The sequence below is a fragment of the Hippopotamus amphibius genome, chromosome 2 (assembly GCF_030028045.1).
Source record: "Hippopotamus amphibius kiboko isolate mHipAmp2 chromosome 2, mHipAmp2.hap2, whole genome shotgun sequence".
Taxonomy (NCBI): domain Eukaryota; kingdom Metazoa; phylum Chordata; class Mammalia; order Artiodactyla; family Hippopotamidae; genus Hippopotamus; species Hippopotamus amphibius.
Genome location: NC_080187.1, coordinates 77555109 through 77568113, shown reverse-complemented (window position 1 = coordinate 77568113; position 13005 = coordinate 77555109). Strand labels below are relative to the sequence as shown.

The following is a 13005-nucleotide window of genomic DNA, read 5'->3' as shown; positions in this document are numbered from 1 at the left end:
TCTAGAGACCAGTTCTTTGGACTTTGGATTGGTTTTTGTGGTTAAAGTTATACATACATCATTACATTTTATTTTTTTAATTTTTATTTTATTTATTTTCTTTATTATCTTCCCATTGGTAGAGATGTCTTTATCTTTATTTAGGTCTTATATTCAGAAAATAAACTAAAGCTACCACCTTCTTGTGAATCTTAGACTAAAAATAGTTTATGAAAGTATATAGGAATTTATTTTTATCCTTCCATGTTTAGAAACATACTTTGTAGCATTCTTGAGTACTCTAAATTCTTGATATCTCTATTTAAAGATGCTGGTAGTTTAAATTTGTCCTTAGTTTTATAAACTGAAAACTATTTGAATAGTTTTTGATAAAATACTAAAATTATTTTTTTAATTCTCTTCAGGAAATAGCACACTCCCAGGTAAAACAGGAGGCTGTATTGTTGCATGAAAAACTTTATGAGTTGGAGTCCCATCGAGATCAAATGATTGCGGAAGACAAAAGCATGGGCTCTCCAATGGAAGAGAGAGAGAGATTACTTAAGCAGGTAGGAAAAACAAATATACTTATTTTAATATGTCAGGATTTGGTAAATGTATCAGTTTGTTTTATTTAAGGCATATGAATTGAACAGAAAGCTTATAAACTTATTTTCTTAAAAAACAGTGAAAATGAAACAAACTTAAATTAATATGACCTGCTTGAGCAAGAAAATCTAGGTAAAAGTCATTTCTCACATAAACTGTTTGTTTTTCTTTTCTTTTTTTTTACTTAAATCCTAATTTTATATGGCCTTCATACATATTTTGGTCATTTTTTGTTGTTTTGGATCCTTGTAAGAAAAACTTGAAACTCTTCTATTGGTCAGTAAATAATTAATCTTGTTAAAGATGTGTTCCATTATTTGTTTTGGGCCTCACATTTAGAAGATGAAGTGCCCCAAAGCTGATGACTTTGTGTGATTATTTCTGTCACTGCTTCCATGAAGTGAATAGAATTAAAATGTCCTCTGAAATCACAGGATGTCACTATGTTGTGTTACATGTGTTCAGTAGCTTTCTTATGGGCTGGCTTTAATTTAGCCTATTGTTTATCCTGAGACACCCTAAATATATGGCCCTTAGGAGCCTGTGTATTTGGGAACAGCTCTAGTCAGGAACCTACAAATGGGGCTCCTTTGTGGTCTTAGATTGAATCCAGTGGGTTTGCAAGAACCTTAGGGATCAACTCAGGAGATATTTAAGTATTAGAATCATTCTAGAAAGGTGTTAAAACCTAGAATATGAAGTTCCTTGGAAAGAGAGCATTGAAGGCAGGGAATGATAGAGTGATCATGGGATAGAATTGCTAGATAAAGTGTAGATGACTAGTTAAATTTGAATTTCAGATGGGCAATGAATAGTCTTTTAGAATAAATGTATACATAAGGATAAGTGTATTCCAAATACTGCATGGTATATACATACCACAGAAGTTATTCATTGTTTTCTTGAAATTCAAATGTAATGGGGATTGCTAAATCTGGCAACTCTACCTTGTGTGTGGCTTGTGGGTGGGTTGCAGGGGGAGCAGGGTTGGGGAGACAGCGTCAGAAATCCTAGATATTTATGTAAACTGATCCAAGCCTGAAGATCTGTTAACCTCATGGTGCCACGCGGATATATATCAGTCACCACTCTTCCTTTGAGGAGGAAAGAAAAATCTGCAAATAGTTGCCTAATGATGTTCCTTTTAACTTCAGAGGTTGAATTTTAAGAAATAAGTTTAAAGAAAGAGACTAGATTTGACATTTTAGTACACACCTTAGAAGGAAAATCTCTTTAAGATAACCTAACAGTGAGTAATTCTTTAAATTCTGTTTTCTCTTTATGTCTTTGTAGGTTAAAGAAGATAATCAGGAAATAGCCAGCATGGAGCGACAGTAAGTACATTTATACTAGGACATTTTATATTCATTTCTCATCTTTTAAATTGCATTCTAAATGTATAAGAGGTGCATATTGTTACAGTCATTTTTTTCTATGGTTCACATTGTTGATATTGATACAGCTTTCAGTTTTATTTATAGCTTTAAATAATTCTTTGAATGTTTAGTTGAGCCATTACATAGTGTGATTGATTTTTAAAAACAACTTTATTGTGATACAGTACATACCAAACAATTCACATATTTAAAGCGTACAATTCAGAGATTTTTAGTATATTCACAGAGCTGTAGAACTACCACCTCAGTCAGTTTTAGAACAGTTTAGTCACCCCAGTAGGAACCCATGTCCCTTAACCATCACACCTCTTATCCCCCATTTCCAGCCCTAGGCAACCACTCTACTTTATGTCTCTGTAGATTGGCCTGTTCTGGACATTTCATATAAATGAAAGCGTACAATATATGGTCCTAATTGGCTGGATTCTTACACTTGGCATAATGTTTTGAGGGTTCATCTATGTTGGAGCATGTATCAGTATTTCATTTATTTTTATTGCCAAATAGTATCCAATTATGTGGATATATCATATTTATCCATTCATTAATTGATGGATATTTAGATTGTTTCTGTTTTTTGGCTATGATGGGTCATGCTGGTATGAACAATTGTGTACAAGTTTTTGTGTGGACATATATTTTTGCTTCTCTTGGGTTTTTCCCTAGGAGTGAAATTTACCTAGGAGTGCTGGTTCATATGGTAACTCTATATTTAACTTTTTGAGGAGGTACCAGACTATTTTCCAATGCAGCTGCACCATTTTACACTTTCACCAGAAGTGTATAAGCATTCCAATTTCTCCATGACCTCATCAACACTTGTTACTACCTGTCTTTTTTGATTACTGTATAGCCATCATAGTGGGTGTGAAGTGGTATCTCACTGATTTGCATTTTCCTGATAATGAATGATGCTGAACTTTTTTTCCTGTACTTATTGGTCATATGTATATATTCTTTGAAGAAATGTCTGTTTAGATTCTTTGCCCATTTTTAAATTAGGTTATTTATTGTTTTATTATTGAATTGTAAGAGTTCTTTATATATGCTAAATAAAGTCTCTTATCAAATAAGTGATTTGCAAAATTTTTCTTCCATTATATGGATTTTCTTTTCACTTTCTTTATGGTGTCCTTTGAAGCACAAAGTTTTAAATTTTGATATCTGGTTTTGTTTTTTTTTTCTTTTGTTGCTTGTGCTTTTGGTGTCATGTAAGAAACCAATGCCTAATTCAAGTTCACAAAGATTTATGTTTATTTTTTTATTTAAGTGTTTTATAGTTTAGTTCTTATGTTTAGATCTATGATCTACTTTTAGTTAACTTTTGCTCATGGTATGAAGTGGGAGTCTCATTTTATTCTTTTGCTTGTGCATATCCAGTTGTCCCAGCACCATTTGTTGAAATATTCTTTCAACAAATATTATTTAATGTTCTTTCTCTGTTTTGGCAACTTTGTCAAAAATGAATTGTATATAGATACAGGGTCTTATTTCTAGACTCACAATTCTATTCCATTGCTATATATGTCTATCTTTATTCCAGTACCATATAGTCTTTATTATTTATTTATTTATTTATTTATTTATTTATTTATTTATTTATTTATTTATCTGGCTGTGCTGGGTCTTAGTGGCAGCACACAGGATCTAGTTCCTTGAGCAGAGATCAAACCCAGGCTCCTTGTATCGGAAGTGTGGAGCTGTCGTGATTACTATAGCTTTGTAATAAATACAACTGCTTTTGTTAAAATTTTAACCCATATAATCATCCCTCAATGGTAAATTTTCTTTTATTTTCTAACTTTTAAGACAAACTCGCTTAGTTTAGTTTATACAAACCTACAAAAAGAAGGTTGTTAAAGATTTTTTATTTTCTTAAAATCACAAGTAAAACTCAAAAGCAGTCTGGAGAAGGGTCTACTGTTGAAGTCAGGCAAGCTGACATTCTCAGAATACATTTGTACTCTAATTATGATCATGAAAAAATATTTTTCTCTCAAAATTTGTAGTATTGTCCTCAGGATAAGGCATATTATTTATTGGTATTGTTTCTACAGATTAGAAAAGATTTAAGATTTTGTAACATCACTAAATGTTTTTTACTGAATATCTAAATTGTCTGTCATAAATTCATTAAGTAATATTTTCAACAGGTTAACAGATATAAAAGAAAAAATAAATCAATTTAATGAAGAAATTAGACAACTTGACATGGATTTAGAAGAACACAAAGGTAATTTAAAAAATGTTTCTATGGTGTATAATAGATACATAGCAGTATTTATACACTATTAACTTGGGCCTCAGGGACTGTTTACCTGGGGTTTATTATTTAATTCTTTGTGATATCACTAAGTTTAACTATTAAAATACTAAACTACTATAATACTAAATATTATAGTTAGTATTGAATTGTTTAAGCCTACTAAAAATTTTATATAACTTAAAATGATTATATAATGATGAATTTATTTTGTTTTGCAAAGACATTTTTAAAAAAATTATTTATTTATGTCTGTCTGTCTGTCTGTCTATATGTATGTATTTATTGGCTGCGTTGGGTCTTTATTGCTGCATGTAGGCTTTCTCTAGTTCCAGTGAGTGGGGGCTACTCTGCATTGTGGTGGGCAGGCTCCTCATTGCAGTGGCTTCTCTTGTTGTGGAGCACGGACTCTAGGTTCATGGGCTTCAGTGGTTGCAGCACGCGGGCTCAATAGCTGTGGCTCATGGACTCTATAGCACAGGCTCAGTAGTTGTGGTGCATGGGCTTAGTTGCTCTGCAGCATGTGGGATCTTCTTGGAGCAGGGATGGAACCCGAGTTCCTTGCATTGGCAGGCAGATTCTTAACCACTGTGCCACCAAGGAAGTCCCAGAAATTTTTTTTTAAATGAAGTAAAATGGTTTAAAGTTGCTCACGGATTCTAAGTTATACTTCTTCAATATGGTCAACTGTCACCTAAAGTAAGTGGTAGTGTTGCCGGAAAGTGAGGATCAAGTCACAAATATCACAAAAAATTCAGAAAGAATTATTCCCTAGGGGGCCCAGTAGTGACGTGGCAAGTTCTGATTATTCCAGTCCGCTCTTGACTTTCCTCAGCAGTGGGATTTGAAGAGCCAAGACAGGGCCCAGAGCACTTGGGGTGGAAATACTGTGGTGGGGATTTGGAAGCTACCATGTGTGTATGGTTGGGGGAAGAGTTCGGGTATTGCAAGTTCCTAACCAGCTTCTCTCTCACAAGGGAGGAAATGGTGGGTTATTATGGTACTTTAATCACAGATTAACTGCAAACCAGTTAGTATGCTACTGGATTATCAAGAGTTGACTATATAGTCTTATGAGTTAGGTATAGTATTGTAAAGAATATACCTATTATGGCTAAAGAAACATTCATTACAGGGTAAAAGGTGGTTTTTTTCCTAAATTAATTTTTTGTTTCAATTTTAATGCAGTGTATTAGTTTTATTTGTACTTTTCCATGATTTGTGAATAATAGCATTAGCTACTATTAATTGATTACTTACCTGGACTGGTTACTTTGTGATCTTTGCGGGAACGCTTTGAAGCCTTGTAACCTCTTTTATACTTGCTGAAGCTCAGAGAAGTTCTCAAATTCTCACGGCTAGTAAGGAGTAAAGTCTAGATATAAACCAAGTTCTCTTTGACCCCAAAGTCTTAGTTCTTATCGCCCAAACCTGATCTTGGCTTTCAGATATGAAGTGCTGCATTTGTGAAATCAAAATATTCTTGTGAACCTGGTGTACCCCCAAAAAAATAATAAAAAATAAAAAAAAATATTCTTGTGAAATGCTTACAATCTTATTTACATTGTAGCTACATTCTTATTTACATGTAGCCACATGTAAAAAACAGCAAACTTAAGTCCTGATTATTAGGTAAGTAAACTTATCTGAGCTTTCATTTTCCTCATCTGCAAAATGAATATAATGGTCCTACCTCACTAAGATTTACGTATATTAAATGGTACACATGGCAAGGTAGGTTCACAATAAATTGTTACTAAGGTCATTTTATTTTCTATATTGCATTATTTTATTGCTTTTAGTTTATGTAGATGTAGTATTGTAGGTTTTCTTTGTTAATAAATTATTCTGAGAAATCTGATAGTGTACTTGGGTTCAGATGCTTTATGGGATACGTTTTAAATAATATTCCTCCTAAATTTAAATTTCTAGCAGAATTCTATTTTTCCAGTAAAATAACTCATTTGGGGGTAACAATTTATTATTAATTGCTAGTTCAAAGATAAATAGAATGCTTTGAATTGTAACTTCCCTTTTCCTTTTCGTTTCTGAGTGTTGTTTTCTGAGCATTCTTTGTCCTTTTTTTGGGGGGTGGGGCGGGGCTGTACTACGGCTTGTGGGATCTCAGTTCCCTGACCAGGGATCAAACCTATGCCTCCTGCAGTGGAAGTTCAGAGCCCTAACCACTAGACATCCAGGAAATTCCCTATCCTTATTTATTTATTTACGTATGTATGTGTTTATTTATGTATTTATGTTTTTATTTATTTACTATTTATTTGCTGCGTTGGGTCTTTGTTGCTGCACATGGGCTTTCTCTAGTTGCCTTGAGCGGGGGCTACTCTTCCTTGTGGTGCAAGGGCTTCTCATTGCAGTGGCTTCTCTTGTTGCAGAGCACAGGCTCTAGGCACACAGGCTTCGTAGTAGCAGCACATGGGCTCAGTAGTTGTGGCTTGTGGGCTCTAGAACACAGGCTCAGTAGTTGTGGTGCACAGGCTTAGTTGCTCCAAGGTATGTGGGATCTTCCCAGCCCAGGGCTTGAACCCACGTCCCCAGCATTGACAGGTTGATTCTTAACCACTGTGCCCCCAGAGAAGTCCCTCCTTATCCTTTCTGATTAGTATATAAAGGCACAGTCTATAATGTAATAGTAGCAAAAGAGCATTTATATATATATATACACATATAAAAATATATGTAATATATAAATATGTATTATATGTTCATATATATATCAATGCATTAGTTTTTTGTTCTACTACACTATGATCATCCTGGATTATTGGTTCAACGGTACATGGGTTTTTATTAGAAGGTTACTTGTTACAAGGTTACTTGTTAGTTCAGGAGCTCATTATTTCTTGCCTGAACTATTGCAATAGTCTACTAACTGGTCTCCCCACCTCCAGTCTTGCTCCCTCTCAGATTCATCCACCATAGTGTTGCCAGAGTGACTTATGTGAAATGTGATTCTGTGTCATTCTCCTGCTTAACAGTGACCTACTACATAAAGTTTAAGAATCTTTGCATGGTATTCTAGTCCCTCCATAATCTGGCCTGTACATTGTCAGCCTCCTCTCCTGCCCCACATCATCTCTATCCTTACATTCTAATAATAATAATAATCTACCAGTAGGACCTCACACCTCACCCTCTTTATCATACATCAGAGGATTATTTCATGCTCAAGCCTTTGCTCCTATTATTTGTTCCCTTTTCTTGAATGTTCTTTTCCCTGTTACTTACCTTACTAACTTCTCATCTTTTTAGATCTAGCTCAGGTATCCTTTCATATCCAACATAATAACCCTAACTTCCCTCTCTGACCTGTTTCTGGGCTGGGCTAAGTGAGTCACACCCTCCATTATCAGAGCACATGGCATACATGTATTGACCACATTACTCTACCACTTTCTACATAGGCATTTGTCTTTCCCTTAGGCTGTACATCCTCCAGGACAGGGACTGTGTCTTGTTCTCTTTAGTAATCTTGTTCATTAACACAATGCTAGGAAAATAAATATTCAATAAATCTTTGTCAAATGAATTAAACAGTACTGTATTTTATTTATATAATTTTTAAATAATTATTATTATTTTTTGGCCACATTGCATGGCTTGTGGGATTTTAGTTTCCTGACCAGGGATTGAACCTGGGCCCTCAGCAGTGAGAGCTCAGAGTCCTAACCACTGGACTGCCAGGGAATTCCCAGTCCTGTATTTTAGAAGGGAAAGATTTGTAGAATGAATTAAAGGTGAGAGTTGGGCTCTAGTCACTTCTTTGGACCCTTTAGTTCTAAAGATATACAAATGCATTCTTATCCACAGAGGGAGTTTGATTAGTTAGCAACAGTTTTATTACTTTCTAGAGGATTCCTACCTTCGATTTATGATTTCCAATAAAGAGGTGGATTCTTATCTACATCTGTATACTCAGCAGTCCCTTGATTCAAGATTGTGGGTAATCTACTTCTTAAGATGTGGAGGATTATCAATTTATTTTGACTTTCTGGTCCATACTTATCTCCATCCCTGGCTTTATTCCTTCTGGCCCATTTTATTAATTTCTTAGATGTTACCTGGTTTCTTCCATTTATGGCTCCTGCATATAACCCAGCTAAGCCACAATTTGCCTTGTAGGCGTTCTGGTTAAGATAGCATTTAAACCATAAATGTGTTTATACATGTCTGACTTTGTTAGTACTTGCTCCAAGCTTTCAGTTTTCAAATAAACTTTTAAAAGTTTTGCATAATTCATTCTAAATTTAAAGGCATCCTTTGATACTAGTTTAGGTACAGTTATGTTCTCTGCTGGGTATTAATGGTGGCCCTGTAATCCAACAAATTCCTCAAATTAGTCATATTTTTGTACTTTTTAAGTCCTTAAAGCTATAATTTGCTAAAAGTTACATTGTCTCAAAGGTAACTAAATAAAATTGGTTAACAGTTATTTGACTGTTCTACAAAAATCTTCATTGTTCCCACATGCTGAGTTATCAGTTTCTGTGACAATCTGGATAGTGCAGAAAAAAAATCCTCACAATACACTTCTGACCAATTCCAGATGGGCTTCTTTGCTTTCAAATCTTTATAGTCTTTTTTGTAAGTAAGTTTTAAAAATGAAATAATCTTATTACAAAAATTTTCATTATAAGATATCATTACTTTTTTAAACTGCTGGGGATTTAATTCTATTATGTTAAGTATTTGTTAGACTTCACCCATACAGTAGTTTTATTGCGTTGGCCAAAAAGTTTGTTCAAGTTTTTCAGTAAGATCTTATGGAAAAACCCAAACGAACTTTTGAGTCAACCCAGTACTTTATTGCTGGATCAGGTAATTTTGTTATATGGGTTCTAAACATATTTAGGTTTAAATATGTGTACTGTCCTGTTTTTTAGCAGGGAAGGAGTTGTTACTATTTTTGCTAACTAGAAGCAGTGAGAAATAGCTCTATTGAAAGTTGTTGTATGGTGAGAATTTCACTACAATCTGCATCATTATTAAAGCAGAGCACTATTGGCAGATGCCATGCTACTTTTCAGAAAAGCCTGATTTCTCCTGAAATCCATCTTGATTTCTCCTTTCTCAGCTGAAGTGCCAACCATTAAATACTTAATTGTTGCTTTTTACAATGTTCCTTCTGTGTGAGAAAGGGAAAATAATGGGAAAAGCCTTGTTGCTCTGGGTAAAGAAGGTAACAAAAAATAAATAAGAGTAGCCTACATTCTCATTCAACACAGGGTATCATTTTTAACAAAGATTCTTTTACCTAAAGATTTACTTCTAACGTACAGCTGAGTAATTAGTTTTTGTTTTTGTTTTTTGTTTTTTTGTGTGTGTTCACTTACTTTAATATCACTACATTTACCATGTTATCACCATGGAAGGTAAGTTCAGGTTAGACAAGAGAATTTCACAAGTACGACAAAGCATTCTGTAGTATACCAAAGTCTGTGTAATATCTGACCAAACCAGCTTGCTCATAAATCACTTCCATTATAGGCAACTTATTTAAACATTTCTTATAGAGAAAATAAACATACTGCACACATTTAAAAAGGGTTCTTCGTTTACCTTTCCATTAGCACTTAAATATAAGCTTCTATTTCAAAATGACATTTAAAAATTACTCTAATATAACAGCAGCAAGATATAATTCTGCAATTACAAAAGAGCTAAACAGGGATCTACAATTAAGTTATTCTCATGTTTACAACTATGATTCTGAAATAAATACTACTTCAAAGCAGCTCTCTTACCAGCTTTTTAGGTTTGGTTTAAACACACACACATATTGGCAGGAGGTTTATACTGTTGTATTCCATGCACTGTTATGAAAGGGTTCCTCGAGAGCCAGCCAGTGCTTAAAACAGTAGTCAGTCCACAAGTCAGTCAGAAAGTTAAATTAACTGGGGTAAATAGGATTCCTACATTACATCAAAAGCATATGATATTCTGCAGCAACTGGGAGCATTGTCAGGATTGGCATATTGTCCTATTTAGAACTAATTTCGTAAGAAGGTGGACATTGTACCACTATCAAGTGCATTTAAAAGTGACATGTTTCTTTTGCGCTAATCCGACTCCCCTGAATGACCTAGCTAGTGAACTTGGTCACCAGTAACCTGGTCACCAGGCAAATCAAGCCTACAGGAAAGGAAGCCAGTATTCAAATTACCATGTAATTGTCTGACCCAAACATTTTATTTTCAACATAAACATATAAACCTTAATGTGAGATGTCTAACTAAAGCAAGCACCACCAACAAGACCAAGACAGCATCTCCTCTTCTAAGGTTTAGGTTTTGCCCAGAATTTTTGATACATGGAATAGCCCATACGAAGAGTCATTGCTCCCACAACAAAGCCTTGGGCTGCCACACGCATGTGGATCAGGTGAACAGACATTTTAGTATTTCCCCTGTTCTCTAATTTATATAATCCATATGCAACGATTGCTGCAAAACCTGCCATTCCAATGGGGACAAATGGTGCCTCTCTAGTTTTTCGGATAAGTTTAGACCCCTGATCTTCATCATATGAAGAAAGAGAAACATCTGTGTTGCTTGACATAGTGATTGAAGAATCTTCAGGCAACTACCAGACATCTCAGGCTGCAACCGGCTTCAGTAATTAGTTTTTGATAAGGTAATTTTTTATTAAGAAAATTTTTATTCTCACTACAAATTAATTTTTATATATTTCATATTGAAGGTCCCTCAAAGTAAATGGTGTTTCTTGGTCCACTTAACTCAGGCCTCTATTGTACTCTTCACTATCTTCCATTAAATTCTAAAAATAGCAGTGTTACTGTTTTAAGACATGACAAAACCTTTCATGGTGTAGGAATGCAGAACTCCTGAACCTTTTGAAATTTGGTTAATTCTCAGCTTTACCCAGTGCAGCTTAGGTTTAGACTTTCTCAAGTCTGCTAAATTAGTTACCATTTGGCCATCTGCTTCCAGCTTCCAAAATTTTATTACTGTTGTTTCCTCTCCTGTTTTCCTCATTGCTTGGAGTTTGACCTTTAAAAATTCTTTTCACTATAATTTTAGTGGAGTTTGGGGGGTGGAGCGGGTTAGGGTTAGATGTGCATGTTCAACCTACCATCTTTATCCAAAAATTACCGGTTATAAACTCACTTACCCAGAATTTCTAAAGAGTTTTAATCACCTTGAATGTACTTCATTTTTCATTTTACTGGGGGGGGGGGGGGGGGTGTTGTGTGTGTTTGGCCTCAAATGACCATTCTCATGTATTTTCATTAACTGTGCAATTATCAGTCAGCATCTAGGAGGTTACCCTTTCTTGCTTTTTAAAATTTTTCCTTAAACTAGTTAAAGTTATTTTAAAGACTCCAACTGACTTATTTTTAAAAATTGTATACTTTTTATGTACAAATCTGGTATGTACTTAATGTGGAAAATTCAAGCAATACAAAACTGTATAAAATAAAAAGTCATCTCCCATCTCCTCACACTCATCCTATTCTTCAGAGGTAATCATTGTTTACAGTTTGCTATTTATGTTTACAATTTGCTTTTTATAGCCTTTTAGACTTTTTTCTATACATAGTATATATATATTTGATTATATATGTATTTAATGTGTATATGTTTAATTGAGTAATACTATATAGTTCTGAGCTTGAGTCTTTTCATTTAACTATGTATAATGAATATTCTTCCATATGAGGATGTATACCTCATTCTAAGAAGTATAGCATAGTGGCCAATGTCAGGGCTTTAAAGCCAGACTGAGAATGGTACCTGGCACGTATTTAAGTACTTACAAAACTATTAGCTGTAGTCATGTTGATATTGTTGTTAAATAGTGTTAGCTGTATCCACATTGACATTAGGCTGTTTCTAATTTTTCACTGCCAAGAACAATGCTGCAGTAAATAACCTTGATACATACATGTTTGTTAATGTGTATATTTCTATAGACTAAATTTCTAGAAGTGAGATTTTGAGCAGAATGTTACTTATGTATACAATTTTGATTATTTTTGGAAAAGGTGTACCATTTTATACAATCAGCAGCAATATGTGAAAGTGCTTCCTCACCAGTGCTAGTTATTATAAATTTCTCAGTTTTTGTCATTCAAGATGATATACACTTCTCTGACAGTTCACTGTTCTCAAAGGCCTGAATTTGTAATACTACCATGATCCACAAGATGGGGCTAATTTTCTGGACATCTACATACTCAGACAAGGCTTAAGAAACACAGCAAAATATAGTCACATATCTCCCCAAAAAGATTTTTTGACATTATTACTCACTACAAATTATTCCTTCAATTTTAAGAGTATGGTATCTTCCCGAAGATTGATCATCATGTGGTTATTAATACAACATATCACAGACATCTAAGTATCTAACAGCTACAGTGTGATAAATTTGTATCATAAGTACGCATAAAATGCTACAGGATCATTGGATTACTGTCCTAAACTTCAAATGAATTCATCGCAGTTTACACTCTAATTTACATGCTGCTTTCAAGAGTAGTAAAAACATAAAATACAACCCTTTTCTTTGGTTTGTCTGTAGAATACATCTTCCCACTCATAGTTCCAAGGCCCAGGTTCAAAGCTTTTGTTCTTTGATTATGTCAGGTGAAATAGAATTTATAAAGACAGAATAGTTTTGTTTTAGAGCATAGGTTCTGCAACCGGAATGCTGGGATTCAGATCTGGGCTGTGCTATTTTACTGGCTGATCTTAGACATGCTACTTGACGTTTCTA

At 34.3% G+C, this 13005-nt stretch overlaps 2 protein-coding genes across 4 annotated transcripts in view; one reads left to right on the top strand and one right to left on the bottom strand.

The window, feature by feature from the left end:
- The window catches only part of IFT74 (intraflagellar transport 74), a 76570-nt gene that overhangs the window by 39402 nt on the left and 24163 nt on the right, over window positions 1-13005 (top strand). For all 3 annotated transcript variants that reach the window (XM_057720309.1, XM_057720308.1, XM_057720307.1), the window contains exons 11-13: window positions 405-548; window positions 1882-1922; window positions 4139-4218. In XM_057720309.1, the coding sequence (XP_057576292.1) occupies window positions 405-548; window positions 1882-1922; window positions 4139-4218 (265 nt within the window). The remainder of the gene's footprint in view (window positions 1-404; window positions 549-1881; window positions 1923-4138; window positions 4219-13005) is intronic.
- Window positions 10543-10836, bottom strand: LOC130844155 (HIG1 domain family member 1A, mitochondrial-like). The gene has a single exon (XM_057720312.1). The coding sequence runs from the start codon at window positions 10822-10824 to the stop codon at window positions 10543-10545; it is 282 nt and encodes a 93-aa protein (XP_057576295.1). The 5' UTR covers window positions 10825-10836.